This window comes from Schistocerca piceifrons, chromosome 1, assembly GCF_021461385.2.
Source record: "Schistocerca piceifrons isolate TAMUIC-IGC-003096 chromosome 1, iqSchPice1.1, whole genome shotgun sequence".
Lineage (NCBI taxonomy): Eukaryota > Metazoa > Arthropoda > Insecta > Orthoptera > Acrididae > Schistocerca > Schistocerca piceifrons.
Window position 1 is genome coordinate 746,607,042 of NC_060138.1, and position 27,766 is coordinate 746,634,807.

A 27,766-nucleotide genomic window follows, 5' to 3' on the forward strand; every position below is an offset into this window, starting at 1 on the left:
AAATTAGCCCAGTCCAGTCTAAAACCACAAGGGGCATTCACTAACATATAGTGACAGCTGGACGCATCTGATACATGACACCTGTGATTAAACATGTAAAATAGAGCAAATACCAAGACAAAGTTTTTCTCACACAGCACATTGCTGGTGGGGAATTGTGGATCAACCACAACCTGATGGCTGAAAGTTTGGATATAAAGGAATAAAAAAAGAATGGCTGGATCCATTAGTATCTATTTTGATCTGTACTTCTTACAATGTAAACTTCGTTTGTTGTTGTATTATTCTACAGCACGCTACACCATGGTCATAATTCTGGAAGCCTTTAATTTAATAAATATCTCATTTTTCTGAACACCATACTTAATTTGTGCCATTTTGTCATCTTGTGAAATGTTTAGTCTCAGTAGGAATGATGTTACCGACCAACCTATACACAAACCAGTTTTGTATGACAATGCCACAAAATCAAAAGATGAAATTAAAGTTGTTTATTAACTTTTTTACAAAACTTTTTCATCACTGAAGTTGCATGCAAGCAAACGTATTGTGATTACCTGAGCAATCCTCATTGCAGACCGGAGGCCAGACTGAATCTGACCTAAGTGAACAACACCTGTGACACCTACAACTTCCAGCATTCCATCCCAATGATTTGGTTTGGAGAACTGATCTTCCTTCTCTGGTCCCCACGGATTTGCTCCTGAACCCCAACTGAAAAATAAAAGTCAAAATATGTTAATGCAGTACTGAGAAAATACACTGTCACATGAACTAAAAGGAATGCACAAATGCTGTTATTCTGAACAACTTGCTACCAAAAAACATCTTGTGCCAGGTGGGGAAAATTCCATCTAACTTAGAGTGAAGGCTGTAATGAAGGGTTGAAAAACCATTAACACCAGTATTGTAAAATCCTCTCATCTTCTATGATACAGTTGCATTAGATTTATTGCAGAAGAAGCTGTATACACCACCAACAAACATAACTACCAAACACAAATCCTAAGGATATTATAATTATCATTAGGTTGCTAGTCTCTTGACTGACATAATTTCTAGTAGAGTAAAAGTGTTTTGTACTGGTTTGATAGAGCCTCCCTTTAGCTGCCTTTGTAACCAGTCTGCGACTCAAGGCATACTTGCTGACTGACTTATACAATATTTGGACCTGTTTATAAACATGGAGATAAGTGGAAGAAATAAAAAATCAAGAGAAAGTATTGCAGACAGAAGGGAATGGAAAGGAAACTCAAATGAAAAATAAAATATAGTGTGGTCCTCTTAAAGGGTCTAATAACAGGAGGGAAAACTGTATTCTTTGTTAAGGTCAGATGAATGTGAGAGCCTTGAAGTTTCTTTCTCACATGTGCAGATACTGGAATGGGGAGTTTAAAATTATCTCAGCTTCAAGATACATATTGATGTACTTGGTATCATATCTGGAGAATGTTCAGGATTAAGATATTTGGTTTTATGTATCCAAATGATTTGCCTGTTGTAACTAATTTTTTCTGAATATTTATCCTTTGTCAGATCAATAAAGAAGCAAACTGATATGTTCACTGATGTATAAACAAGTGTGATCCCAAAGATTGTGCTACCCTCATTGCAATGCTTGTCAGTGCGTGAACTAGTATAGTTGGCTCCTGGAGGGTGCATAGCTCAAATTTTATAATGTGGCTGTCACCATGCATAAGACCTTTGTAGGTAAAGGACATGTGTTTGATGGTACTACAAGGTGTGAAGAATATGACAGCACTGAAAGCCCATTCAGGAAAGAATGAGGAGGATTTAAAAATTATAATAAAAAGTTTTGATCATGAATCACTCATTGTCTCTGCATCTATATTCACATGTATACTTCATAATAAAGTATGCAGTGCCACCGCCAGACACCACACTTGCTAGGTGGTAGCTTAAATCGGCCGCGGTCCATTTAGTACATGTCAGACCCGCGTATCGCTACTGTGTGATCGCAGACCGAGTGCCACCACAAGGCAGGTCTCGAGATATGATATAGCACTCGACCCCAGTTGTACGACGACTTTGCTAGCGACTACACTGACGAAGCCTTTCTCTCATTTGCCGAGAGACAGTTAGAATAGCCTTTATCTAAGTCCATGGCTACGACCTAGCAAGGCGCCATTAGCCTTACATTGTTTGATAGTTATCGTATGAAATGTCTCAAGAACGTTGTAAACCAACAAAGAATAAAAGTTAAGTATTCGAGGAGCTGCATACTTTTCTTATTAGCCTTCAATAATTATCCTGTTCCAGAATTCACGCCAGTCGGCGTGTGTGTACGCGTGCCTTTCTTTCGGCTACCCGTCACTGTGGACTGGCTGCCTTGTCAGTCCACTACAGAACGTATACAGTCATCCACATTGGTGTATTCCTTAGTTTCCCTAAATCAATTAAATTGAATGCTGGGATTATTGATTTGAAAATCACTCTTTCCACAAATTATCTGAATATTTATATTCACTAACTGCAAACTTGTGTTAGCTACATGGCACATTGCAGTGTCCATTGTAAAGCTGCATGAAGATTAGTAATATACTGTAATGTACTGTAAACTGGACTCTGCATGTACAGATGTGGGTAAATATTTTCTTCAAAAACTACCACTGTAACCAAGTAAGTATCTGCTAACAATAGCAGAGAAACAGCAGCTACCTAGTACATGTGAGAAAACACCAGTTTCTTTCAAAGTAGCAGCTTTCTTTCTAATTTACTTGATTAAATTTAGCTGGCACATGTAAAAATAGTACTATATACACCAGACTCCTACCTTGTGACACAGCCTTCAACAGACATTTAGTGCTGGTGGTCACAAGCCTGGTCCACTATTAACACTACCCCAAGATTGCATTACAGACATCAACGCAACCTGCCAGGATGTTTTCAACTAATCCTCACGCAGCCTCCACAGAATTGAGAGGCCCCAGCCATGCTAATACATGTTGCCCAGATTGGAGAAAACAGTGTTACTGTTGTGGGCACCACTTTCTTACATAAAATCACATGTTCACCAAATACTATGCCAGTATCCATCCACTGAAACAGTCCAAAATCTGGTTTCAATACTGACTGCTTCTGCAGCCCATCAAACAGAATCCTCTTCACCTTCACCATGATTCCACTGCTGGATTTCTGTTCACTACCCTCGAGTACCTCACTGTGCAGGACCTGCATACCAGTCGCCCTCAAGTGCAACACATCACTGGACTTCTGTCAGCCACCCTCGAGTGTCATGCTGCACTGGACTTGCACCTCTGCTGCCTAAGCTCAATACTGTGCTCACTGGACCCTACAGCTAATCATCAGTGAGCACCATGCTACTCATCATTGTGAGCATCTTCCATGCAATGTCAAAGATTTACTTTTCAGTTTGTATTCAAGTAGTGTGGGTACTCATCCCCAGAAACCGTGTATTGAGTTCTGTTTCTAAGTTGATAAACAAATAATTATTACTGCTGCTTGTGCATTTCAGCTGTCACCTGTCACACTCCTTGGCCACAAATACTAAACTAGTGACAAAAGTGTCTCTTGCATGTTGATAGTTGCCAGATCGACTGTTTCTGGAATGTTGGCAACAATATTTGGAACAGGTCTACACCTACATCTACATCTTCGTGATTACTCTGCTATTCACAATAAAGTGCCTGGAAGTGGGTTCAATGAACCACCTTCAAGCTGTCTCTCTACTATTTCACTCTCAAACAGCGTGTGGGAAAAACTAGTGCTTAAATTTTTCTGTGCGAGTCCTGATTTCTCTTATGGAACACCAACTACAGCAGACCCCATTGTCACCAATGCCAGCCCTACTGTTGTCAACCATCTCATCATCAGCCCGGTTGATATTTGGCTTTTCCGTAGCCTGTCTTTTAAAGACTGACCCTTTCGCGGCTGGCACTGTCTCTGCTGATGCTGCTCCTCTCATTGTCGGCCCAATCAACACTGCCAACTGGCCGAGCTGCTTGCATCACTGTCACCACTTCTCAGGTTTCCATAGCTTATTTCCTATTGCCTTCTCTTCTTTGCCTCGAGTCCATTGTGCACACACCCACTCAGTGGTGATAGTGCTGCTCTCTGCACTGACTCTGCTGACTGCTTGTTGTTTTCTGAGTCGTCTTTGCATAATGAATGTAAGGGGGACTCCCTGTGATCCGTTTGCTCTGAGGGTCAATCGTGTGCCGTGAATTATTTTTAAGTGTGCCTGCTAGTACTAGGAATGCCCCAATGGGCAGGAGGATCCTCGAATAATGCCCCTAAATAGTTCGATAGTCATGTGCAGTACAATGCATGGTGGTGGAACACCTCATGAGTCGTTGTCAGGTGGACCCACGAGTCCAGAGCGTTTTCGGGAGTGGTTTGCAAAATGTAATACAGCACCATGCCCTTCAGCCAGTTGATGGCATTCATTTTGTAGTGGGAAAATAAGTGGTATCTGGGTGTAGGAGTCCTCTGGCATGACAGACTCTGGCTGTCATCACAACAGGAGAGCCAGCATACATTGTACATGATCCCAGCATCTGCCTGTCCCAGCACCTGTCAGGCGGTGTGCATCCAAATCGACGACGGCACAGTGCGGACACTAAGGGTCGTTGGTGAGATGGATGGAATGGAGGCACTGGTGTGTGGCTAATTTGCCGTTCACCACCACATACTACAGGGAACGAGCGTACGTGGGCAGGTATGGGGTGCGAATGGCTCCCCACACCCTGGTCCAGCAGATGGTTGGTTGTTCGACATTTTTAAGGGGTTGTCGTGCCTGATAGATGTGGTAGTAATCTCTCGTGCTTGGTGTCCTCATTGCTGGTAGATCCTCAGTCATGCAACTCAGTTCGATCAGAAAATCGTGGATGTGAGCAAGAGAAGGAGCTATGTAGCCCACGGCGACTGGTGGACGAAGATCTCGTGGCGCAACGATCTGTGGCAGCGTCCCCATCAAACTGTCATTGGTCGCGGTCCATGCGAGCCGCATCGTCCGTAGGGACAATGCCCACGCATGGTTGTGGATGTGAGTCAACCCCAGGCCCCCTGTCAGTGGAGGCCTTGTTAAAGTAGTGTAGTGAACTTTGAATATATGACCTGCACTCACAAATTGTCTGTACCCCGCCTGGAGAGTGCAGGCCATGGCGGCTGTTAGCGGTAAAATGTGCACAAAATAATTAAGTTTGGATGCTACGTAAGTGTTGACATAACACATTGGGAGAATCATATCCATATTGTGGAATCTGCTATCACAGAGCAGCGCTTGTGTCCTGTCAGGTGTAGAAGGCCTCTCCCAACATACATGTATGTCATCTTGCGCATTTTGACGACGCTGCCTGATACCACGCCACAGTAGCACAACCACTGAAGCGTCGCTTGAATTTTGTCACTCGACTGCACCAAGAGCACCACGTCGTCTGTGAAGGCAGCACATCGGAAGGTCACATTTCGAATGCTGGTGCCTTCCAGTCGTTGTCAAAGGCCGTGGGGTGCAGGTCCCAGGACCACCGTGAAGAAGACTCCTGATAAAGGACATCCCTGTCACACCGACCATCCAAGAGTGATGTGTTCAGTCTGATGTCCGTTGATCATAATCCGGGAGCACGCTCTGTGGATTAAGCGGAATATCACACTTGCAGACACCTGCTAGATGCCCGTGTGTTCGAGCACGGCGTGAAGGAAACTGTGGTCGATACAATCAAAGGCGTGACCAAAATCAACAGCGACAAGAGTGCCTCGGAGGCGGCAGGCCGCTGCCAGTGCCATGACGTCACAGTAGGCACCAAGCGCCCTGTGGATGTTGTTGCCTCCGCCTAAACATGTCTGGTGAGGATGGATCATGTGTCCGATGGTGGTCTGAAGACAAGTGTGGAAGATGCGGGCGAAAAGTTTATAATCCGCATTCAGCAGCATAAGAGGACGATAGTCGTGACATTGGTGAGAACCTCTCAGTTTGGGAACTGGTATCATGATGCCTTCGAGGAAATCTGTGGGGATGGTAAAATCGTCGCAGAGGAGGTCTTGAAACATCTGAATCCAATGAGCGCCCATCAGGGGACAGAACGTGCGGTAGAATTCATTTGGTAAGCTGTCTGGGCCCGGTGACTTGTTGGGAGCACCGGGTGCCAAAGCCGCTGTTAAGTCTTCAGCAGTTATGGGAGCCGTCCGGGGCCTCTACTCTGGGGCCAGGCAGACCGCACACGATGTCTTCGTACTCATGAACAGTCTGTGGGTTCTCAGACTAAAACAACTTGTAATGCTGGAGGAAAGCCGCAGCGATGGCACACTGCGAGTTGATGTGCCCACCCTCTACAGTCTCTACTGATGTTATAAGGTGGTGCTTGCCGTGGCGTCTCTCTCTGATAACGTGATATACGGATACCATTTTGGTGGGGATCGTATCCTGCACCCTTACCCAGACTGGGGTTCCATCAAAATGTTCTGCAGTGAGACAGAATAGGTGAGCTTCGAGATGATTAACTGCTGTCTGCCATTCATGTAATGGCGGCTGGTTCATGAGTTCTCTCAGTGCAGTGTAATAAAATTCCAACATTGCCTGATGCCAGCATGCTCTGTCACGGCCATATCCCATGAGTGTCTGTCGGAGGGCCGGCTTGGCGTGGTGGAGCCACCAATGTAAGGTGGAAGGATGTGCATGCAAACTCTGGAGGCAGCAGTCCCAGACAGCAGTGATCTCCTGCCAACATGCATCCACGTACAGATAGGAAATGTTCAGTGTCCATGGACTGCGGCTGCGGTATTTGAGCTGTCGGGGGAGTGTGACTGAACAGATGTATACCAAATGGTCAGTGAAGACTGTCAGCCACAGTTCTGCATCCCTTGTCATCACACAGAGTCCTCATGAGACGTATATCTGGTCGAGGCAGCTTGCAAAGGTCCTGAGTTCGAGTCTTGGCCCGGCACACAGTTTTAATCTGACAGGAAGTTTCATATCAGCGCACACTCCACTGCAGAGTGAAAATCTCATTCTGGAAACATCCCCCAGGCTGTGGCTAAGCCATGTCTCCATAATATCCTTTCTTTCAGAAGTGCTAGTTCTGCAAGGTTCGCAGGAGAGCTTCTGCAAAGTTTGGAAGGTAGGAGATGAGGTACTGGCAGAACTAAAGCTGTGAGGATGGGGCGTGAGTCGTGCTTGGGTAGCTCAGTTGCTAGAGCACTTGCCTGCGAAAGACAAAGGTCCTGAGTTCGAGTCTCGGCCCGGCACACAGTTTTAATCTGCCAGGATGTTCCCACCATGGCGGCAACACCTCATGCAGATGGCAGGTACGTAACTTCCGATGCCTCGATGCCGTTGTGTAATAGGCTGGCAGTTCCGCCAGCACTGTTGCTTGATGGGATGCTGTAGACTGTGTATCCATAAATATTCAGTTGCAGCTCTGGATGGACTTCTTGATGGAGGGTGATATCCAGGTCCGTCACCCGGAACATATGGAACATACAGGTTTTGATGACCAAGGATATGCTGTTAACGTTGACTGTGCTCACATGGTAGGATTGGGACATTTAAATGCATAGTGAGTAGATGCAAATAGCAGCCCCTCGGTGATAATGGGGCCATTTGGCTACTCTTTCTTTGCGGCATGTATCTTTAATGCGGCCCTTCTATGGGTGTTAGGCTCTCCCTGTGTTGCGCAGGTCCCGTGCAGTGAAGGAATGTCAAGGGTGTCTTGTGCATCTTCTGCCTCCATTTCAGCACCCAGTCATCGAGCAGTGATGGAGTCAGTGACGGCGCGTCATCATGAGCGTTGTGCTCCATCACCTGGTTTTTTTTCTGAGGGGCTCCGGCATGGGAACGTCTGGGCTGGGTGAGGCCGCCGTCCTGTCCGTGGTGTCAGATGCCTGCCTTAGGGCAGTGCTGGTAGATTCTGTTGGCAACAACATGTCAGAGATGACATCGGCAGGGTTCTCCCTGTCTCCGCCCTGTTGGTCATCTACCGTTGAGAGGTGGCGTTTCTTATGACGCTTCGGCAACCGTTGTTTCTGCGTCTGTATGTCTGTGTCCATTGAAGGCCTGGGATCAGTGCTGTAGGCCATAAGCCAGCATCCAGAACCGATGCCTCTGGTACGACGACGGTGACAGTGTTGATGGTGGTGATGGTTGCAGGCATTTTGTCTTGCAAGGGTGTCTCGTCGTGCGGGTCAGCAGTCACAGTGGTTTCGGCGGCTAAGCTCGTGGGCACATTTGACTGCAGCAAGGGCGCAGCATCTGTGCTGTTTCTCTTACAGATATTGGTAGCCCTGCCTCAAAGGGTAATGCATTTGGTATCCTCACCTTTCACTGTTGGCTGCTTCTCTGGGTCATTCCAATGGTGCTAGTGTGGTCAACAGTTCCGTGACATTACTTGCCTGCTCTTCCCATTGTTTGACTGTTCTTTTTCCCATACTGGCATAACACGTACACCGGCATTGCCAGTGGACAAAGTGGTTCATTATTCAGTCCTTGCCCTCCACTTCCCCTTCCTGGTTGACTTTCCTGGGTGTGTCTCAGTTGCCCTCAAGCTCAACACTACATGAGACTTTCATCAAATCCGTCCACAAGCCCATGACCTCGATGCTATAGCTAATGGTCGATGAGTACCTTACATATTGCCACCAGCTATGGCTTTGTGGACCTCATCATTGTGAGTACTTCCCAGGCAAGGATTGACTTTCCAGTCTGTATTAAAATACTTGGACGCATGTTCCCAGAAACTGTGTATTTAGTTCTGTTTCTAAGTTAATAAACAAACAGCTGTTATCTATGCATTTGGATTGTCATCTGTCACATCCCTAGGCTACCGACACTAAAAATAGCTTTAAGTGATATAGCAATAGAATATTGTTAACACAGACACAGATTTAGTTCCTACAATTTCCCTGTCTTTTGTTAATATATACGTTGACTTGTTCCACATCCCTGAATATTTTCCTTCTTGATGGGATCCACAGAACATGGATGGATTAATTAATGAATGTATGTGACAGTGTACTGGTGAAGCACTTATGTACTAGTTGACGTCAGTTCGTATTACAGTAGACATTTCAGAGCATTTCAAAATTATCTTAAGTGTGTTCTGTACTGAATCATTAATTAGCATGTAAGTTGCTTAAAATACTTCAGGCAGTCTTTTTTATATTCATATGTTTTCTGTATTTCTTGCTTCTGGAACACTCACAGACAGAATCAGGTGTCCAAAAATTCTGAGCACCATGTTGTTGGGCAGCTGTATTACATTAAGATAACAATGGAAAAGTAAGACAATCACCCTGATTTTTTTTCCCATTGCTGAATCGTTTCGGGAACAAGATAAGATAATTTTAGTGAAGTCTGCATACCTACACTGAGTGCTCAGACATTCCCATTACAAATTTCTAGGACTTGTAGAAGGGGGTGAGTACATAATATTTTGAATAGAAACCCATGTCTAGAAATGCCCATTTCCATTCTATGACAGCTTCAATTAAGATGTTTAATTAATCCACTTCTGCTTGAGGAAATGAATGAGGAGGGACGCAGTACTATTATTAGGTAACAATTCAAATAAGCATGTTTGTTTGAATTAACACTTAAACATTACATATGTACATTATTCCAAAACAAAAGAGAACCCAGCATACTGTACATACAGAACAGTACTGGTAGATTACAATAGTGGATTGGTGTGGCAACCACCAGTGTGGTTACACACACTGTACCTATAAAGAATGATCTGGTACACACACTCTATCCCACCTGGTCTCTCTTCAATTTGTAGTGCAGCAGCCAGAACTTGCACCAGCAGATCTTGTAGATTAAACTTTATATATGATTCCACAAGAAGTAGTTCACAGGAGTTAAATCTGGCAATCACAGTGCCACACAGTCCAACATCATTGGCCTACCCATCTTTCACATTATCATCTGTTAAGATGTCTCTGAACTACATATGGGAAGTGAGGTGGTGGACAATCATCCTGAAACCACATTTCTTGATGAATATTCAGTGGCACAGCTTCCAAGAACGGGTCCATAGTGAGCAACTTTTATAAGTGGTACAGATGTAATTGCTGCTCACCCAAACTGTTCCAGATAATACTGTGACTAACACCCATTGCATGTGCAGTTGTTTGAGTACTCATTTCCTTGTTTGAGTACTCATTTCCTTCAACACGATGCAGTACATATTCTTCAAATTCAGGCATCCTGCCTCCTCACAATGGAGGTCCCTGTTGTTGGAGACCACTGTGCAACTTGGACAAAATGTTTGTGCAATGGCATGCTACATTGCAGAAAACATTCATCAAACAGGCAACTAGCAGCTCTTCTGTGACCTTGAGAATTGCCATACACAAGGAGCATGTCTGTGTGTTCCAAAGATGTGTGCTGAACCATGTTTACTGTATCGGAGCCACACAGGCCTCACAGCAAGGCAGATGTTAAGTGACATTGCGTGACCATCTGACATAGTACATGTCATCCTGTCTACCACACTGCGTACTAGGACAAGCAACTCTGAGACTTTTCTCTTCTCCTCAGCAGACATGGACGCATTACACATCTGAACTGAAACCAGTACGTTTCCGGACATGGGTTCCTATCCCTTCTATAAGTCCTACAAATTTGTAACAAGAGATTCCGAACACCATGAAGGTTCAGATCCGTTTTCTTGTGTGTAGGAGGGTGCACACATGTGTGCACACATATAATCGAGAGCACCAGATGAAGCTGGCGTTATAGTGATGCTTTAGGGGTAGCTGGAGAAACCAGTCACACACTATAATTCAGATTGTACAGATTGTCACACTGACCTTTAATCTTCTAATGTCTGTTACACTTTAACTCATGCATAATGAAATGATTCCTGCCTATGTCAGTTCAACAGCTTTTTATTTGTTTTAAAAAGTTTTCAAACTGACCTCAAAATGTTGAGAATTATGATGCCCTCAACTTGTGGCAGTTCCACATGCTTTCCATCAACCTCTAGACGAACTTCTTTGTGAAGGTCTTTGCACATTTTTCGTCCAACCATCTTACGAAGTCCCATTTTCACATAGACTCCTTTATTGTGTAACCTGTAACAAATGGTAAAAGATAAGTTGAAAACAGATGTATCATAGGAATATTATTAACAAGGATCAAGTTTACAAAAACGTCATTGATCACATAGAAACCTCTGTGAAGATTCACTTAACAGTTCTGTTATGACCATTACATTTCTTTCATTCAGTTTTGGAATAGATAATGGCATTGCTCCTATTCTCTGCTTGCAAGTTCTGTACACAAACATGACATTATATGAGTGGTATAACTCCCTTCCCAATATGCAAACAGAAATACACAATGAGAGATATGGAGTCCATACAATGGGTAATAAGTAACTCAACAGATGATATAGTAATAGTTTAAAGGGAAAATGGTTATAAGTACCATATAATTTTAACAAGGGAGACAGTTATAAGATGTATATTCCAGTCCACAAATTTTCTTTGAAATCAACTAACGACATGACACAAGACAAGAATATTTGCTGTAAAAGACACCTAATGGAACTGTGACACATATGCAAGATATACCTCAAAGCCAGCCATAGAGAGACTTACTGTGTTTAGTATCTCTCTGCTGGTGGCAAACAGAATGCTAGTACTGCATGTGACAACCAGGCATGGAAATACGGGATGAACAATGAATTACCCATACTGTTGATCTGACTACCTACAGTACTTTTTGGTAATATCTTCCATTGTTAGACAAGCATCTTTTGGAGATCAGCATTGATGAATAGTGCTCATGTTTGGATGTTACATGCGTATTCAATCAAAATTAAATAGAGGAAGATGTGGCCACTATAAATAAATAATGTCCTCTTGTTGCAGGTACTCATCCTCTAGGGCAACCACGTGTGTTCACATTAACATCTATTACATGGAACCTAGGTCTACATTAACCATGAAAAGGACATATGTACCACTGCAGGATTTCATCATTGCATTGACATACGTGCCTCTGACACTGTCCCTAACAAGAACAATTGTCCCACAATGTTGGCTCCTTTGCACAACAACAGGAATTTGACATGCCCCAAGGGTATGGCTGAAGAACAGATGGAGAGAATCACTTTCCTCAATAAATTGCTACTTGTCTGTGAAAGGAGCACAGCCTCATACTTTCTGAGTCCACTGAAAGTGGCCAGAATCACAGTTGCCACACCTGAAACTCTTTTGTGTGTGGGGAATGCATCTTGTTGTGTCACTGAGAACATAGAGCATCTTCTAAAAACTAACATTGTATCATCAAGTAGGAATTCTGTGGGCCAGGAACTGCTGTGAAGTCTCTCGCCAGTGCATCTGCTGTATTGAGTAATTTTTTTGAGCATTTAAGTCAAGATAACAATCCTGGTCATGGTACTATCATGTACTTGACTTTCACTTTAGTGCCACAGAATGTTTCTTTCTTCCTACAAACTTCTCACATTCATGAATTATGAAATTAAAGCGCAGGAGGACCACCTTTCTCCGACTTTGGCCACCCTCTAGTCTGGCAATGCTCCAACCATACCCTGCCGCCGTTGGATAAGCAGCTGAGCAGCAAGTCGTATACTCCTAGCTCACTCATTTGTTACATAGTTTAATTCTTAATTTCTTTGCGTGTTTTTGGTTCTTGCATTGTTTAATTCATAAATTTCGGGCGTATTATAGTATTTGAGAGTGTAGCATCGTGTTTTAGTACCTGAATAGTGTAATTTCGCTTAGTCTCCTTCCACCGCCGAGCAGTGTCAGCAGTGCGCAGGTAGCAGCATTACTGCATTTACTAGGCAATCTTGTATTTTAATAACCGTTTAAATTTTGTCGATTTGTTTACGCTCTCTGTAGATTAGTTCAGACGTTCTTAGCAAAACAGTTTTTAGCATGGATAGGGACTGCAACTGCTGTGTTCGGATGCAGGCTGAGTTGGCATCCCTTCGCTCCCAGCTTCAGGCAGTGTTGGCTTCGGTCACACAGCTTGAGGCTGTCGCCAATGGGCATCACTGTGGGGGTCGGGATGGGGGTTTGTCGGGGACGGCCAGCTCGTCCCACGCTTCCCCTGATCGGACTACGACTGTGGTTGCCCGGGATACTGCCCGCATTGAGGCTGATCCCTCACCTGTGGTAGAGTGGGAGGTCGTTTCAAGGTGTGGCAGGGGGCGAAAGACATTCCGGAGGGCTGAACGGAAAGCCTCTCCAGTTTGTCTGACGAACCGGTTTCAGGCTCTGTCTCAGGCTGATACTGATCTTCGGCCTGACATGGCTGCTTGTCCTGTTCCAGAGGTTGCCCCTCAGTCTGCTAGATCCGGGCAGTCGCAGAGGGTGGGCTTACTGGTAGTTGGGAGCTCCAACGTCAGGCGCGTAATGGGGCCCCTTAGGGAAATGGCAGCAAGAGAGGGGAAGAAAACCAATGTGCACTCCGTGTGCATACCGGGGGGAGTCATTCCAGATGTGGAAAGGGTCCTTCCGGATGCCATGAAGGGTACAGGGTGCACCCATCTGCAAGTGGTCGCTCATGTCGGCACCAATGATGTGTGTCGCTATGGATCGGAGGAAATCCTCTCTGGCTTCCGGCGGCTATCTGATTTGGTGAAGACTGCCAGTCTCGCTAGCGGGATGAAAGCAGAGCTCACCATCTGCAGCATCGTCGACAGGACTGACTGCGGACCTTTGGTACAGAGCCGAGTGGAGGGTCTGAATCAGAGGCTGAGACGGTTCTGCGACCGTGTGGGCTGCAGATTCCTCGACTTGCGCCATAGGGTGGTGGGGTTTCGGGTTCCGCTGGATAGGTCAGGAGTCCACTACACGCAACAAGCGGCTACACGGGTAGCAGGGGTTGTGTGGCGTGGGCTGGGCGGTTTTTTAGGTTAGATGGCCTTGGGCAAGTACAGAAAGGGCAACAGCCTCAACGGGTGCGGGGCAAAGTCAGGACATGCGGGGACCAAGCAGCAATCGGTATTGTAATTGTCAACTGTCGAAGCTGCGTTGGTAAAGTACCGGAACTTCAAGCGCTGATAGAAAGCACCGAAGCTGAAATCGTTATAGGTACAGAAAGCTGGCTTAAGCCAGAGATAAATTCTCCCGAAATTTTTACAAAGGTACAGACGGTGTTTAGAAAGGATAGATTGCATGCAACCGGTGGTGGAGTGTTCATCGCTGTTAGTAGTAGTTTATCCTGTAGTGAAGTAGAAGTGGATAGTTCCTGTGAATTATTATGGGTGGAGGTTACACTAAACAACCGAACTAGGTTAATAATTGGCTCCTTTTACCGACCTCCCGACTCAGCAGCATTAGTGGCAGAACAACTGAGAGAAAATTTGGAATACATTTCACATAAATTTTCTCAGCATGTTATAGTCTTAGGTGGAGATTTCAATTTACCAGATATAGACTGGGACACTCAGATGTTTAGGACGGGTGGTAGGGACAGAGCATCGAGTGACATTATACTGAGTGCACTATCCGAAAATTACCTCGAGCAATTAAACAGAGAACCGACTCGTGGAGATAACATATTGGACCTACTGATAACAAACAGACCCGAACTTTTCGAATCTGTATGTACAGAACAGGGAATCAGTGATCATAAGGCCGTTGCAGCATCCCTGAATATGGAAGTTAATAGGGATATAAAAAAAGGGAGGAAGGTTTATCTGTTTAGCAAGAGTAATAGAAGGCAGATTTCAGACTACCTAACAGATAAAAACGAAAATTTCTGTTCCGACACTGACAATGTTGAGTGTTTATGGAAAAAGTTCAAGGCAATCGTAAAATGCGTTTTAGACAGGTACGTGCCGAGTAAAACTGTGAGGGACGGGAAAAACCCACCGTGGTACAACAACAATGTTAGGAAACTACTGCGAAAGCAAAGAGAGCTCCACTCCAAGTTTAAACGCAGCCAAAACCTCTCAGACAAACAGAAGCTAAACGATGTCAAAGTTAGCGTAAGGAGGGCTATGCGTGAAGCGTTCATTGAATTCGAAAGTAAAATTCTATGTACCGACTTGACAGAAAATCCTAGGAAGTTCTGGTCGTACGTTAAATCAGTAAGTGGCTCGAAACAGCATATCCAGACACTACGGGATGATGATGGCATTGAAACAGAGGATGACACGCGTAAAGCTGAAATACTAAACACCTTTTTCCAAAGCTGTTTCACAGAGGAAGACCGCACTGCAGTTCCTTCTCTAAATCCTCGCACAAACGAAAAAATGGCTGACATCGAAATAAGTGTCCAAGGAATAGAAAAGCAACTGGAATCACTCAATAGAGGAAAGTCCACTGGACCTGACGGGATACCAATTCGATTCTACACAGAGTACGCGAAAGAACTTGCCCCCCTTCTAACAGCCGTGTACCGCAAGTCTCTAGAGGAACGGAGGGTTCCAAATGATTGGAAAAGAGCACAGATAGTCCCAGTCTTCAAGAAGGGTCGTCGAGCAGATGCGCAGAACTATAGACCTATATCTCTTACGTCGATCTCTTGTAGAATTTTAGAACATGTTTTTTGCTCGCGTATCATGTCATTTCTGGAAACCCAGAATCTACTATGTAGGAATCAACATGGATTCCGGAAACAGCGATCGTGTGAGACCCAACTCGCCTTATTTGTTCACGAGACCCAGAAAATATTAGATACAGGCTCCCAGGTAGATGCTATTTTTCTTGACTTCCGGAAGGCGTTCGATACAGTTCCGCACTGTCGCCTGATAAACAAAGTAAGAGCCTACGGAATATCAGACCAGCTGTGTGGCTGGATTGAAGAGTTTTTAGCAAACAGAACACAGCATGTTGTTATCAATGGAGAGACGTCTACAGACGTTAAAGTAACCTCTGGCGTGCCACAGGGGAGTGTTATGGGACCATTGCTTTTCACAATATATATATAAATGACTTAGTAGATAGTGTCGGAAGTTCCATGCGGCTTTTCGCGGATGATGCTGTAGTATACAGAGAAGTTGCTGCATTAGAAAATTGTAGCGAAATACAGGAAGATCTGCAGCGGATAGGCACTTGGTGCAGGGAGTGGCAACTGACCCTTAACATAGACAAAAGTAATGTATTGCGAATACATAGAAAGAAGGATCCTTTATTGTATGATTATATGATAGCGGAACAAACACTGGTAGCAGTTACTTCTGTAAAATATCTGGGAGTATGCGTACGGAACGATTTGAAGTGGAATGATCATATAAAACTAATTGTTGGTAAAGCGGGTACCAGGTTGAGATTCATTGGGAGAGTGCTTAGAAAATGTAGTCCATCAACAAAGGAGGTGGCTTACAAAACACTCGTTCGACCTATACTTGAGTATTGCTCATCAGTGTGGGATCCGTACCAGGTCGGGTTGACGGAGGAGATAGAGAAGATCCAAAGAAGAGCGGCGCGTTTCGTCACTGGGTTATTTGGTAACCGTGATAGCGTTACGGAGATGTTTAATAAACTCAAGTGGCAGACTCTGCGAGAGAGGCGCTCTGCATCGCGGTGTAGCTTGCTCGCCAGGTTTCGAGAGGGTGCGTTTCTGGATGAGGTATCGAATATATTGCTTCCCCCTACTTATACTTCCCGAGGAGATCACGAATGTAAAATTAGAGAGATTAGAGCGCGCACGGAGGCTTTCAGACAGTCGTTCTTCCCGCGAACCATACGCGACTGGAACAGGAAAGGGAGGTAATGACAGTGGCACGTAAAGTGCCCTCCGCCACACACCGTTGGGTGGCTTGCGGAGTATCAATGTAGATGTAGATGTAGATATGTGTTTCTTGTGCCTTTCTGCTTGCCTACAATTCTCTATGTGCAAAATGAACACAAGATGCAGACATCTGTGCATGCTGAGTGCTGTAGCAATCTCATACCGCACTGTCATGTCTCTCACAGTTATCTATGTTGACCTGCCACAGTTCAGCACATGTAGTGTCTTCTAGATGTAACGACTTTTCTTGGATCTTGAAGTTATTTTAACTTATGCACACCAGGTCATTTGAACTTGCCAAGATAAGCAAGCAATACCATAAAATGATGATTGTATAACAGTTTTCCGAAAAATGAAATTGTCAACTGTATGACACACTGAGGCATTTTTTTCTTTTTGTCTATTATACCGAGTGAATATCCAAAATCACATGAATATAGTAAAACAAAATAAAAAAAAATACAAACATAACACACCCCCCCCCCCCCTCGCCCCCCAGAGAGAGAGAGAGAGAGAGAGAGAGAGAGAGAGAGAGAGAGAGAGAGAGAGAGGGGGGGGGGGGGGGGAGGGGAAATCAAGTTCTAAAACATATTATAAGCCCCATCAGAACCACTGACAGCCTTGGGAGAGCCAGCCATGGCGGAACTCTTCCATTTGGCGCAAGATACACGAGACAGGTGAAATAACTCCAGACTACAAGAAGAATGTAGTAATCCAATTCCAAAGAAAGTAGTTGTTAACAGGTGCAAAAATTACTGAACTATGAGTTTGATAAGTCATAGTTGCAAAATAATAACATGAATTCTTTACAGAGGAATGGAAAAATGGTGGATGCCAACCAGGATACAGCGAGCATTGGAGGTTTGCAGCTCTGCAGCCAGGCAACTAGTGTGAGTTTTTCTTGATTCAATAATTTACCAACAGCCATATGTATTGTAGAAATTTATTTTATGAACTTCTTATGTGCTACCAGTTTTGGCATTACATTGAAACTGGTAGCACATAAGAAGCTCATAAAATAAATTTCTACAATACATATGGCTGTTGGTAAATTATTGCATCAAGAAATACATGGCAGCTGTTGTCCCACAGTCCATAACGGATCAACAAAGATTAAAGCGTGAGTTTTGGTGCTCTTGTAAAGATAAGTCATTTTAGATTATAATAACATTTAGTTTAGTACTGATTACGTGGTAAATAGGTGTATTAGTATGCTTTTTAATCATACCATTAAAGGTTACATTTTTCTTTACATAATATAGCAGAAAACGTGAAAAGATCTTACAGTTGGGTTACAGTTGTATTTTCTGTTTACGTTCTGCCACAGCAAATCCATAAAATTTCATTTAATTGTACTTTGCTCTCTCCAGAAATTTAACTGTAGCGTACCTCTTCATTACTTAACTCACATTTCCGGAAAGTAGCATAAAGTTTAAGTTGTTGTTTTAGAAACTTTGCACTGTTGTTTTTGTTTACATACAATTGATGAAAGGAGAAAATATAAAAATGCAGTAAATGAAGCAGGCAAAAAGGAATACAAACGTCTCAAAAATGAGATCGACAGGAAGTGCAAAATGGCTAAGCAGGCATGGCTAGAGGACAAACGTAAGGATGTAGAGGCTTATCTCACTAGGGGTAAGATAGATACTGCGTATAGGAAAATTAAAGAGACCTTTGGAGAAAAGAGAACCACTTGTATGAATATCAAGAGCTCAGATGGAAACCCAGTTCTAAGCAAAGAAGGGAAAGCAGAAAGATGGAAGGAGTATATAGAGGGTCTACACAAGGGCGATGTACTCGAGGACAATATTATGGAAATGGAAGAGGATGTAGATGAAGATGAAATGGGAGATATGATACTGCGTGAAGAGTTTGACAAAGCACTGAAAGACCTGAGTCGAAACAAGGCCCCGGGAGTAGACAACATTCCATTAGAACTACTGACAGCCTTGGGAGAGCCAGTCCTGACAAAACTCTACCATCTGGCGAGCAAGATGTATGAAACAGGCGAAATACCCTCAGACTTCAAGAATAATCTAATAATTCCAATCCCAAAGAAAGCAGGTGTTAACAGATGTGAAAATTACCGAACTATCAGTTTAATAAGTGACAGCTGCAAAATACTAACGCGAATTCTTTATAGACGAATGGAAAAACTGATAGAAGCCGACCTCGGGAAAGATCTGTTTGGATTCCATAGAAATGTTGGAACGCGTGAGGCAATACTGACCCCACTACCTTCCAAACTTTACAGAAGGTTCGCAGGAGAGCTTCTGTAAAGTTTGGAAGGTAGGAGACGAGGTACTGGCAGAAGTAAAGCTGTGAGTACCGGGCGTGAGTCGTGCTCCGGTAGCTCAGTTGGTAGAGCACTTGCCCACGAAAGGCAAAGGTCCCGAGTTCGAGTCTCGGTCAGGCACACAGTTTTAATCTGCCAGGAAGTTTCATATCAGCGCACACTCCGCTGCAGAGTGAAAATCTCGTTCTGGAGGCATTATCTTGCTGTAATAAAAGCCTTGGCAACAAAACAGGGCATGGAATATCATTGACAAACTGTTGTGCTGTAAGGGTGCTGTGGATGACAACCAAAGGTGTCCCCCTATGAAAAGAAATGACGCCCCAGACCATCACTTCTGATTTTTGGGCTGTATGGTGTGTGGCACTTAGGTAAGTAGCCTGCCACTGTCTGGGCATCTCCAGATACAGCTTCACTGGCCATAGGGACACAATTCGAAGAGGGACAGTTTTACTCCAGTCAACGAGATTCCAGGCCGAAGACATGTTCCAAGATGCCCCGAATAGCACTGAGTTACCACCCTGTCTGTCGACCGCCACAGGGGCCGACAACCACGAGTGTTGGACTGGGGTGCCACTTCTTTTCATAGCAGGACCCCTTTTCTTATAAACTTCAGCACTCTTACAGCACAGTGGTATGTTGACGGTATTCTATGCCCCATTTTGTTGCCCCTCATGGAAAGCCATCTTGGACTTACATACAGCAAGATAATGCCTGTTGCACATGGCAGTAGTTTATGTTGCTTGTCTTTATGCTTACCAAACCCTACGTTGGCCGATAAAGTCATTGGATCTCTCCGGAATTGAGAATGTTCGGAGCATTATGGGCAGAGTCCTCCAACCAGTTTGGGATTTTGATAATATAAGGCACAAATTGGACAGAATTTGGCACCGTATCCCTCAGAAGGACATTCAAAAACTGTATCAATCAATGCCAAGCTGAATATGAGCCAGAGGCAAACCAACACATTGATGACTTGCTGAATTTGTCGAGTTCTTTCGCTGGAAATAAATAACCATCCCATTTTTTCTGAAATTGTAATCATTTATTTGTCTCTACATATACATCATATTACCAACTTCCATCCCATTTACAATTCCTTCACACAGCAAAACTGTTAAGCACATATCACAGGCAGAATAAAAAAAAATTAATCCTTTTGAGTAGTAATAAACAGTAACATAGGTAGGTGCAAGATGCAACAGCAACCTTAGCATAAAGCACAATGGAAAAATCATTGAAGAGGTGATGTAAATTTTACAACAGTCGACAAAAAATATATTACTACATATCAGACTTCAATGTGGAAAAAAAAAAAATGTTCCTACACGCAGTAATGACTACAGAACTATAATATCCTATTTGTAAATTAATAAATAAAATATTTTGTGGATCTGATGGTCTACCAGAAACAGTACTGAGACATAGCAGAAATGAATTTTATCTGTGGACATCGTAATGTAGGCAGCAGTACATGTTGCAGAAGTCAGAACATAAAACAATGGGCACTTAAAGCTAAGTCTATGAAGCCACAGTATATCATGTAAATTAATGTGATAGCCCCTTCTTCTAAGCTTGTAGCAGTAAGTAAGTAATGATGTTATTTAGGACTGTGTATCAACAATCACTTGAGATTTGTTGATCATACTTTTATTTGTAAAACAGCTTGCAGTTGATGTTCAATATTTCACTTATAGCTGTAAGTTTCTTTGGAAGCATTATGAGATTTGTTTCCATGTTATTTGCAGTTATTTTAATTTTTACACAATGTGTTCTTACTATAGTGTTCACACTTATTATGTTTTTATAGGTGTTATTATCCAGGTTGTGTCAGCTATGGGTTTCACAGAATCCTCATCCATGACTGATCTATAATCAGCCATGGAGCCCTTATGTATTACCACAAACATAAATCCTACACATGCAAAAAACTTCTTGTATATGATGACCACCTGACCACAGACTGAAAAACTATCAGACTGTCTCCACCATGAATCACATCATACTTACTCAAATTGTACGGTTAGGCACCCACCAGCCAAATAAGATATCACATTTCCCATCAGACCTAATACCACCTCTCTTCATCCAGACAAATAACTGCACTCACTCCCCATTGTGCAAGAGGGCACACGATGCCTGATCATTTACTTATAACACCCTTTCATTAAAAAGGCTACACATTCTCCACTGAATCTTCCTTGCTGCTTCTTCTGCATTCTAGCTATCTACTGCTGCAACAAAGTCATTTTATTTTCAGCGCCTCTAAGCTTTATTTTAAGCATCCAGATCTCAATCCATCCCAAACAACTCCCCTAACTTTATATCATAGTACAAGAGCAGAACAACATCTTTTCCTACAATAGCTGCTCCCTATCAACAAACAATTTTTTTCTGAACATCCTCTTATTTCAGACACAGTCACACCCTATGACACAACAGAACCAGTTTTGGCTGGTTGGTATCTATGAGTGCCTGTGGAATGTTTGTCCTAGTTTTTCCATTCTCCATACTCTTCCAGTGTGTCAAATAGAGTCTGCCTGTCTATGGATTCATAAGCCTTTCTGAAATCCACAAATGTTGCTAAGTGTTATTCATCTGTCTGACGTTCTGGAACGTTCAAAGATTCCAAATCTGTTCAGCACAGGATCTCGCTTTTCTGAAGCCTGCTTGGTACTCACCTATCTTTGTCAGGTTGTGATTTTGAACTGTTGAGTTATGCTTTGGAGGGATTCATGTAAGTGACTAGTAATAATGAGATACCTCTGTGATTATTAGGGTCTGACTTGTCATCCTTTTTGTGAACTGCTGTGGAATTTTCTCTGTAATCCATATTTCTGTGAGAATTTTCTTTGTGAGGTTTTGGTCTTTGAGTTTCCAGATCTCAGCAATAATAGTATCTTCTCAAGGGCTCTGTTCTTTAAAATCTCCCCTACTTCTGTGATTGTTGATGATTTCAAATTTGGATTTGGTATTATTTTCTTGATGTGTAATTTTTCTTTAGGCTTTTTGCAATTTTCTTTACTATTTGTTTCTATAGCTCTGTCTTTCTTTTGAAACAGGTACCTGGAAGCTGATAACTCTTTATATTTTCCCTAAACATTCTGTGGAAATTTTTCTTGCTATTTCTCTTGAAGTCTTTATTAGTTTCATTTAGTCTACTATTGTTGTATGTCCTTTTAACTCTTCTGGTAACTTTATTGCTAAACTTCTTCCATGCCATGATACTATGTTGAATGGCCTCATCATCACAAGTTGCATTCCACAATCTATATTTGTATTTCCAGGTTGATAGACCCCAATGCACAGCTTGCTGAATCGTCTCACAAGGTCTGTCCACTTCTCTGTTGTATTTTAATTAATTTCTTCAATAATTTTGTCTGTTTTTATCTTCAAGTATTCTGGGTCTTGTCTTATAATTTTGTTCTGCATTGTCTTTCTGTTTTTTGGGATTGGCCTAATTTTTATTTGTAGTAAGTGATGGTCAGTCTCAAACAATTCTTTGCATGTTCCCATGTTCTGAATTTCTCTTTTATGGTATCCTGGATGAAACAATGTATAAAATAAGGGAAAGGAAAGGCAACTACTCAACTATTTGGCTGGTGTGTGATGCGTAGAAACTCTTAACAGAAACAGTATTAACACTAGCTCCCAAAATATTGCGAGCGCACACACGCGTTTGTGCGCCCGCGCGCACATACACACACACACACACACACACACACACACACACACACACACCTGTGGACATGGCAAGAGTGATTATTGAAAGCTTTTACCTGGACTGATGGAGGTGGAGAGGGTGTGGGGAAAAACACAAGAAGGGGGGTAGCGGGACAGAGGTAGGGTTTTTAACAGATGACTTAGCAGCTGCGCAACAATATGAAATGAGTACTGAGGGATAGAAGGGGAAAGAGATAGGGGGGAGGGGGGGGGGATGGAGGAAGAGAATGCTCGCAATTGGGGAGATTGGAGTGGGGGAAAAGGCAGTACACGATCTGGACACGGAATGGATGGTGTGTGTTGTTGTTGTTGTTGTTCTATTTATTGGTCCTGTTGTCTACAAAGCATCTTTCGCATAAGACATTGGTCAAGTCAAATTATAAATATACAGCTGAAAGTCATTTCTAGGCATATGTATTTAAGGTTACAATAATACATTTTTACATAAGTATTTATACAACACACACTTCCTAAACTTAAATAATCTTCAATAGAGTAAAAGCGGTGATGCTGTAAATATGACTAGAGATTTTCCAAAGATATTGACCTCAGTAAGAGCTTTTATGCTTTCAGAAAGTTTGTTATAAAGCTTAACTCCCAAGTGAAAAGTACCGTTTTGGCACAGAGCTGAACTGATTTGGGTTATATGTAAGTTTCTGTTTTGTCTGGTAAAGTGATCATGTATACCACAGTTTTTTTGCATTCTTCAGTGGTTACCTATTACATTTATTTTAAAGAATAGAAGGATTTCCATAATGTATTCACATGGTGATGGAGGAACACCAGATTTATTAAACAGAGGTTTACAAGAGTCTCTAGGCTTGCACCCAAACAAGATTCTAATGGCCCTTTTTGGAGTTTAAAAGTACTATTGGCTATTTTAGAGTTTCCCCAGAAGGTGACCCCATATCTAAGACAAGAATGAAAGTAAGCATGATATGCATTCATTACTGTTTTCTCACTACAGCATAATTTTAGTGAGCAAAGAAGGTAACATGTTTTGCTCAGTTCTGCATTAAGATATTCAATATGCTTATTTCATTTGACATTGCTCTGCAGCCAAAGTCATAAGAATTTGATTTCAGTACAGTTACCAACTAGTTCATCACTGATAGAGACCAATGGGATAAACATGTCCTTGTAGGGAGCATTGTGGAATTTTAGTGCAATGGTTTTTTTACTGTTTATTACAAGCTTATTGTTCTGTGCCCAGCTGCTAAGTTGTTTCATGACCACATTTACTGACTGCTGCAACTGTTGATTGCTGTCTCCTTTTGGTAGAATTGTGGTGTCATCTGCAAATATAATTGTTTTATCTGCATCAACATTTAAGTTTAGACAATTTATGTACAGAAGGATCAGAAGGGGTCCCATTACTGATCTTGGGGTACACCACATTTAATTTGTTTATAGTCAGGTAAGTGTTCAGACACAGTGTTTAGTTTGATATTTTTGTGCTTGGTGCACACTGTCTGCTTACGGTTATTCAGGTAGGAACTGATCCATTTGTTGGACCGACCTAGAATACCGTATCTTGCATCTTTTTGATAGAATTTTATGATCCATCATGTCAAAAGCTTTTGACAAATCAATACGTACTCCTATTGATTCCTATTTTTAGGATGGAACTGATGCACTCATAAACAGCAGTTGTCGTTGGCCTCTTATTTCTGAATCCATGTTGTTCATTACATAGGATGCTGTTTTTATTTATAAATTTTGTAAGTTTGTCATATCTAACTTTTTCTAATACTTTAGAGATGCCGGAGGAAATTGTGATGGGTCTCTAGTTATTTGCATTATCTTTCTCACCTTTTTTATATACTGGAATAACTTTTGATGTTTTCAATACATCAGGGAAAGTGCCTGCCTGAAGTGAGCAGTCACATAAGTGTGTGAGTATTTCAATTAGGTTTGATGCACTCTTCTTTAATATTGTCGCATGTATACCATCAATGTCTCCAGAGTTGGAATTTTTTAGGCCTTTGATTGCTTTAGCTACTTTATCTTTTGAAACAGAACTGATGTACATTGATCCTCTACATGCACTTATTTTATATTCATTTGCTGGGTGCTCTTAAAGTTTTACTGCAACATATTATCAGCAACACCTGTAAAAAAATCATTAAATGTGTTGGCTATTTCTATGAGGTTTGTTACTTTTTTGTGATAGTGCTATATTTGTGCAAAATTGTCTGTATTCTCCAGATTCTTTTTTTATGACTCTCTAATACCTGAATTATAAATGTGTTCATTATTATGCATTATTTTTGCTGCTTTTATTACTTCTTAATATGTTGGAGTATTCTTTCTAGTATGCGTGTACTTCAGGTAAGGAATTTTTTCGAGTTATACATTTCTTCCAACATGAAACTGTTATTTCCCTTGTCATCCAGCTGTTTGTTCTAGAGTTCCCCAGTATGGTTACAGTTTTCAGTGGGAATGCAATTTGAAAGAAATAAGTATCAATGAAAGTACTGAATTTTTCCATTATATTGTTCATTTTTTACAATTCTTACCATTTTTCTTTCTGTAATAAGCTGTTGAAGTAGTTAACATTATCCTGATTATAACTTCTACATGAGGTTCTTAAAGACATGTTGTTACTAATACTGCCTTTTATTTTTATGCTTAATATTTGAGCAAGATGGTCACTAAAATCTGGCTTGCTATTTTTCCTGCAGTAGTAAGAAGCCAAAATGAATTTGTTTATCTTTGTATTCTGGATTAATTCTGTGTTAAGCCAGTGTTCGGAAATGCACGAGATATCTTAAAAGTTCATCTGTTAACAGTATGTTAATTTCATCAATCTTATTACACAGGGACTGCACATTACCACAATAAATTTGAGATTGATCATATTCACGATTTGATGATTGGGAGTCATATTTACAGCACCACATACCTTTAGTTTAAATTAGGATCATCAGTGGTGTTGTATTTTCGTTCTTCTTTCTTGTTCATTTTGTTTTCCTTGCTGTTGTTGGAAGGATGTACAGGGAGCTGACAGATTGTTCTATTCCTTAGAAGTTTTTCTTTAATTATTTCACTAACACAGTCACAAACAAATCTTTTCCCTTCATAGTGCAAATGCATTCCATGCTTCGTATGCAGACTTCGATGCAGCCTGATTATATCCAGTTCATCGCACTTAACGTACTGTGAACACAGTTTCCTTATTTTAATGTTTGTTTTCCAAATTTCCTTGTTTAGACATGAACTATAAATTAGATCATGCCTATGAGGCAGTATGACAACTACCATGTTTCTGCATCTGTTAACTTGTAAAAATTCAGTAGTGTTTTCACGCAAACATCTGCTTCATTTTTTGCCATATCATTTGATCCCATAATACAGATGATGAAGTCATTTTCCTGCACTAATTTCATATGAGAGTTAGCGTCTACAACATTTTTACATCCCGCCACTGGTTTCACTACACTAGTCACCACTATGATGCGAACTTTCATGCTGGATAGATTTCTGCAGAGACTCTGTGTTAGCAATAGTACATTACCCTTTTTCCCTGATAATTTTTGTTTGTTGCTGACATTTTTTGCAAACCCACTATTCATTTTCAGCTCACTGATTTTTACAAGTTCATGATCATTTGGAGAGTCGATATCACAGTCACTTATCTGCAAAGCATGATATTTGTTTTTATTGAAAAATTTAACAGTTTTAGCAAAGTTTGTTGTTCTTTTTGAAGTTGGAAAACTATCTTTATATGACACTTTTATCCACTTGGATGATTTAGTACTTTTGACTGGCATCACTTCACTTGGTGTTGGCTTTGATAGTAGATCCCAATTTTCTTTCTTGAGTGAACCAATATGCTTCTTAAAGCAATGACTATGAATTGTAAGCTTGCAATTCATTCTTTTAGCATTGTTATTTCAGTGTTACAATTCTTAAAAACTCACTTTTTATCCACCTAACTATAACTATTTCTCAAGTTACAATTACACATTTCTACACTCGCAGCCATCTTGTCAGTGTTATGGACAGAAGAAAGATGGAAAAAGATAAGGTAATTCAGTGGGAAACAGGTTAGTGGAGGTTTAGATCGGAGGGATTGTGAGAGTGTGGGATATGCTGGTGAGATTATAGGTATGTGGCCATACACATTATAAAAATTGATTTATGTATATGTGTGTTCCAAATCTCCTCCCAAACCACTGTACCAATTACAACCAAAGTTGGTACACATATTCCTTAACATCAGGTAACAATCGCTGAGGGGGTAACAACGACCTACCTATCATAGTTCAGGAGATATTACATCAGAAACAATAAGATGCGTGAAAAACTGCCACAACACGCATGACATTTAAATTTATTACTTCTGTGATACTTTCTTTACTCGCAATAAATTTTCCAGTCGGAATCCACATATGCTGCTAAATGCACCTACAAAATTATGTCATGGTACCTCACTTCAGGAGATATGATATCACAAACAATGAGATGCATGGAAAACTGCTGCGTTGTGCATCACGTTTAAATTTATTACTTCTATGCTACTTGCTCTATTTGCAACATACTTTACAGACGGTAGCCACATATGTCACTAAATGTACCTACACAAATATGTCATTGTATGACACATAGTTCAAGAGATATGACATCATAAACACTGAGATACATGAAAAATATGCCGCACCATGCATGAAGTTTTAATACTTTTATTCTTTGCTACTAAGACACTCTTAGTGTCAAGTCAATTTAAGGAAATCCCTGACATTTGGCAGCTTTCAACTGTGAAATGGAAATTATGTAGGTGAAAAGAACAGCCATGTATATAGCCATGGAGAGGTGTTGCCACAGAGACTTTACAGAATCACACTCTGTACTCGCAAAGCAGCTATGACCAGAGGACTAAAACTGTTTGATAATTTCAAAGGTGTTATCACAGACACATAGAAATGAGATTTTTTGATACTGCATTACAACCACAGTTCATTTTTTGTTTCCTAACAGGAAATAGCCAAAATGAAAATCCGGGCAATGCTGGGTTTGTCAGCTAGTGTGAGCATGTGTAATAAGCTGTTGAAGTT

General features: G+C 41.8%; 1 protein-coding gene across 8 annotated transcripts in view; it reads right to left on the bottom strand.

Moving 5' to 3' along the window:
• LOC124711801 (diacylglycerol kinase theta) overlaps window positions 1-27,766 on the bottom strand; it is a 712,647-nt gene that overhangs the window by 44,481 nt on the left and 640,400 nt on the right. For all 8 annotated transcript variants that reach the window (XM_047242070.1, XM_047242035.1, XM_047242063.1 and 5 more), the window contains 2 exons: window positions 10,897-11,052; window positions 558-714 (listed from right to left, as the gene is read on the bottom strand). In XM_047242070.1, coding sequence (XP_047098026.1) covers window positions 558-714; window positions 10,897-11,052 — 313 coding nt within the window. The remainder of the gene's footprint in view (window positions 1-557; window positions 715-10,896; window positions 11,053-27,766) is intronic.